Genomic DNA, 5196 nt, shown 5'->3' with positions numbered 1-5196 from the left:
TGTGTACCGACGACCATCACCAGCCATACGCTGCACCGACCGCGGACTGAGATCGAAGATAGGCGCAAGATAGGGTGAATAAAGAGAGAGAGGGATGATGAGAGCCTGATGAAGAGATAGAGATGGATAGGGAGAGGAGAGGGGAGTGATAGAGAGACGCGAAGAGACCCCGATGATGATGATGAGATGAAGATTCCGCACACGAGCCGTCAACGAGATCTGATTGCACCGCACCGACTGATGATACGATTCGGTCTAACCCTTTGACCAGATACGTCTGCAGATATGATGAGAGAGAGAAGGACCCGGTATTCCGATCCGCAGAGACCCGCGGAGGGTAACACCTATAGTACGCCGACTTGATCAGAGCAGACCCGAAGAGTCCAATTTCGCACATCTCCTCCCGTCCTCCGAGCACATTGACGACGCAGAGGAGAAGACTGCTAAACGCACCGCCTCCTCAATGATAACCTGCATCCGGGAGATCCGTGCGCCGCGCACCTGCACGAACCCCTCCCTCCATCTCCTCCCGTCCTCCGCCCGCACCTGCACGAACCCCTCCCTCCATCTCCTCCCGTCCTCCCCCGCACCTGCACGCACCCCTCCCTCCATCTCCTCCCGTCCTCCGCCCGCACCTGCACGCACCCCTCCCTCCATCTCCTCCCGTCCTCCCCCCTCACCTGCACGCACCCCTCCCTCCATCTCCTCCCATCCTCCCCCGCACCTTCACGCACCCTCCATCCATCTCCTCCCATCCTCCGCCCGCACCTGCACGCACCCCTCCTTCCATCTCCTCCCGTCCTCCCCCGCACCTTCACGCACGCATCCCTCCCTCTCTTCCCGTCCTTCCCTCGCTGCCGCCGCCCGGCAAACGCCCGCGCATGGACGTATCCATTCCTCTCCTCCCGTCCTCCGCCACCTCCTACCCTCCTGCCGCCGTGCGGCAAACGCCCGCCCCTGCACCTACCTCTCCCTCCATCTCCTCCCGTCCTCCGCTGCCTCCTCCACCCGCTGCCACCATGCGGTAAACTAAACGCCCGCACTTGAACGTATCCCGCACTTCCTTTCTCAGTCTTCTCCTCCTTTGTCTCTCGCTGCCTCCGCGCAGCAAACGCCCGCACCTGCACATATCCCTCCTCCTCCTCTTCATCCTCGTCCCCATCCTCTTACCGTTACTGCCGCGGCAAGATCCGCACCTGCACGCATCCCTCCGTCCCCTCCATCGCTCCCCCCCCCTGCATGCATCTCTCCCCCGCCTTCCCTCCCACGTTTCTCTATAACGTAACCCCACCCGTCCCCACGCGCGGCTACCATGACGTTCTCTACCCCCACTCCCATTGCTAACCCCGTCCCTCGTTGCTCTCCCTTCCCCACTTCCCCTCCACCTCGCTTTCCCGTACACCGCTACCGGCGGTGTTTCTTCCCTACCACGGCCCCGACTATGTAGACGCAGGAGCGTGTAGTGAGCGTGCAAATCTCCGGGGAAGTCGCCGCCGCCGCCGCGGTGTTCGGCGTGTGTTTATACGCAGGTGACGACGTACGAGCAGCAGCAGCATTAGCCAGCCTGCCGGGAGCTGATCGACGCAGTTAGCAGCAGCGGCGGCGGCGGCGGCGGCCTCTCAGATCTTCCATGTCAAATAAACGCATGATTTTATTTGTTTTCGCGCGCCAACAGAGAGCAGGATGCGTCGGGGCAGAGATCTTCACCCTCTACCCTCTCGTTCCTGCTATCTCTCTCTTTTCTCTTTCTCTCTCTTTTCTCTTTCTCGCTCGCACTTGCCCTATCTTTCTTCCGTTGTCTCACGTGAAGATAAAAGTTATTATTGCAACACGTTCTCCAGCTCTCTTTCTGATCTCCCGTAGCGCCTTGGTGTCAGGCTGCCTGCTTGCTACGTCAGCGTGGCAAAGGGTTTGAGCCGAAATATGGGAACAAAAACCGTCGGATAGTATTTTGTTTAGTTCTCCACTCTTCGTTACACGTGTTCATGGTGGCCGCAGCTGCGGTTATACCGTAAAGCGTACATGAGTAATCTACCCCGTGTTAAGAACAATACCGGCATCCCGAGTACAACGGAATAGCGGAGGGGTCTTCTATTTTCGGCACCACTCGCAAAGCAAGCCTGTGCAAGTTTTAATTCTACTGTGTGTGTGTGTGCGTGTGCGTGCGCGTGTGTGTGCGCACGTATGCGTGCGCGTGTATGTGTGTGCGTGCGTGTGTGTATGTGTGCGTGCGCGCGAGCGTGCGTGCGTGTGTGGGACGACGACGACGACGTCATACTAACCAGGTTGAGCGGATGCAACGAGTTGCCGTCGTGGTTGTCGTCGTCTAGGATAGTCTTGAGATGAGCTATGTAACTGGACGCCAGCCGCAGCGTGTCCAGCTTGGAAAGCTTCGTGTCGGGCGGCACCCACGGCAACGTCGTTTTCAGCCGACCGAACGCCTTGCTCAGCACGCGCATGCGCGCCCGCTCTCGCGCGTTCGCCGCGCTCCTCTGTAACGGTTTCTCCTTTTGTTCCCGATGCTTCTCCTTCGCAGCGTCCTCCTTCTTACGGCGCGCCATATTAGAGAAAGAAGACCACAGCCTCCTTACACCTCACCAGTCACCACGGTGACACACCGCTCATCTAATAATGCGGTTCGTCGATCAGCCCCAGGATGTAGATCGCCTTCGTTGTAGTTTTACGCTAGTCGATCTCGGCTGGTGAGGTTTGCGCGGAGGAGGGTAATAATAGTGTGGCGTAGTTTTCGTTTGCGTCCGTCCAGTCCGTCTACCTCTGTCGCTATCGCTCTCGTAGATTTTATGAGGGTTTCACACTCATTTCACACGTTTCACAATTGCATGAGGCTTCGTCCGTGCGGCTTCCGTGGTGATGTTAGCACTGGAGAGCTGGAGAGACGGTACGCTCGCGGTGGTTAATGTGTCACACACACACACACGCCCGCACGCACGCACGCGTATAGGTCACGCACGGACACGACACGGTGGGTGCGTGCGTATTTCTCCGCACGTTACGATGTAATGTAATCGACATAAAACGTAGACACACAAAATACGACACGCACGGCCACGACACGGGTGGGGGTGGAGCAAGTCTATCTCGTCGCGTCACGGTGTAAAGCAGTTGTCACGAAACGTATAGAGAAAGAATGCGACACGTTTAGTCGACGAGGTGTCGCCGACCGTACGCCGTCATCGCAAACACGTGACTGGTCGCCGAGTTGCTAGCAGACGATGTCACACACGCGCGCGCGCCCCATCGCTAGGGTTACGAGCATCTTATGGACTCCTCCTCAGCTTCCGCCGCGGCGGTACAGACGAAGAGATGCGGAAGCAGGGGCGTGCGCTCCCAGTTAGCATCCCCTGCCAGTTACCAGCTCGGCTCATGCGAATCCACGATCGGGGCCTCGCGGGAGCGGGAGAGGGATCACGGCTGCACCGGCGTGAGGCCCCGACACATGCATGTCGCGGTAGCGGCCGTAACAGAAGCCCCTGCATTAAACGGGTGGGGATCCGCCCACCCGCAGTCCTAATGGCTTTAAGGCTGGGCCAAAGTCGAGCGCTTATGCCAATAATTGCGGGCCGTGAACCGTAAGTGTTTTAGTCTGTAATAATAACACTGATCTGTCACGCAATACGCGCATGCGCGGGCCGCGAGCTGTGACTATGAACGCGGGTGAAGTGGTGGTAAAACATAAGGCGCGGTGCTGCAGCGGTGCCATGTCGTAACTCGCAAGTTGGCACGTGGACCCGCAATTAATGTCGCAAGCAACGCTAACACTGCTATTATCAACCACAGTACATGTCGCACGCACGCACGCACATACTCACACACGCAGGCACGATCACACATGCGCAGACACGATCACACGCACGTGCGCACGATCACACGCACGTACGCACGATCACACGCACGTACGCACGATCACACGCACGTACGCACGATCACACGCACGTACACACGCGCGCGCACAGCAAGATAAACACAAGCAAGTTTGTTGTCGCTACGATTTCTAAATGCGATTCAGGAATAATTCGACATTTGAGGTTTCCTTCGTTTCTCCCGTGCGTTCATCATTCTCATGTTCACTGCTCGTTGGCGCGCGCTGTACGTGTACGTGTGGCTAACTAACACAGCAGCTACGGTGTCAATATGTAGATCGCCTGCCCCGCCGTATACTCGGCATATCTCTTTAAGCCCCCGCAAGAACGCAGAAGCGAAAAAACCGCTCCTGCGTCCTCACGAGTTAATTCTCTGTTTTGGCGAAACGATACGCGTCGGAGAAATCGCGCGCATAGCTTTACATATTAGATGACGACGAGCGTGTCCATGGCGACGGTGGCGCGGGCGGGCGCGGGGACGCGACCACGCACACATGTCATCTCACCTCCGCGGCGAAAATTCACGGGGCAGCGCCAGCGACGGTGCCGCCGTGCCTCCGAATTTCGATATTCGTAATATTTGCGCAAATAAAAAAATTATAAACGGACGATTAATCGTTAATGCGGTCGTTGTTTCATTTATTTCTACAAGCGACGGAGATGAATGCTGTATTACCAAAGACACACGCACGCATACGCGCACACACGCACCCATACACGCGCACGCACACACGCACACACGCCCCCACATACATATGCACGCAGGCATGCCCACACGCGGGCACGCACACACGCATCGCACGCACATACACGCACACACGCACGCGCGCGCAAGTAAACAGAACCGCTTCCCTTCTCGTAGAAATAAGCGAGGCTTCTTTAAAAAGAGTTAAGTGATCGGCGAAGCAAGCAGACAGCTTCATCTCTTCTCTCTCCCTGTCTGCCTGCCTGCCTGCAGCGCGCGATCTACCCACCACGCGGCGTGGTTACACGCAGGGGGAGCGCGCAAAAACAACAATACGACCCGCGCATTCCTGGGGGTTGTCAATTTCTGTTTACGTTGTCTAAGATGGCGTCGGGTCGCTCTCTCTGCCGGCCGGTCCCACAGCTTAGATAAATACACGCGGGTATCAGCGCCGAGACCGACCGGGGTTGAGTGGTACCCGCCGCAGTGACTCCCCCAACGCTCGCTGTGAGTAGAAGTATGCGTGCGTGAGTGCGTGCGTGCGCGGGCGCGTGTGCGCGCGCGTGCGTGCGTGCGGTAGTGTGTGTGTGTGCTGGTGTGTGTGCATGTGTGTGTGTGTGTGTGTGTGTG

At 57.6% G+C, this 5196-nt stretch overlaps 1 protein-coding gene across 1 annotated transcript in view; it reads right to left on the bottom strand.

The window, feature by feature from the left end:
* LOC106810694 (transcription factor 21-like) overlaps positions 1-3269 on the bottom strand; it is a 15045-nt gene extending 11776 nt beyond the window's left edge. Inside the window, exon 1 of the mRNA XM_014814128.1 lies at positions 2283-3269. Within this exon, the coding sequence (XP_014669614.1) occupies positions 2283-2561 (279 nt within the window). The 5' untranslated portion in view covers positions 2562-3269. The remainder of the gene's footprint in view (positions 1-2282) is intronic.
* Between the last annotated feature and the right edge of the window lie 1927 nt (positions 3270-5196).

Source organism: Priapulus caudatus, unplaced genomic scaffold (assembly GCF_000485595.1).
Source record: "Priapulus caudatus unplaced genomic scaffold, Priapulus_caudatus-5.0.1 Scaffold464, whole genome shotgun sequence".
Lineage (NCBI taxonomy): Eukaryota > Metazoa > Priapulida > Priapulimorpha > Priapulimorphida > Priapulidae > Priapulus > Priapulus caudatus.
Note: the sequence above shows the minus strand (reverse complement) of the source record. Positions and strands in the feature narration are given on the sequence as shown.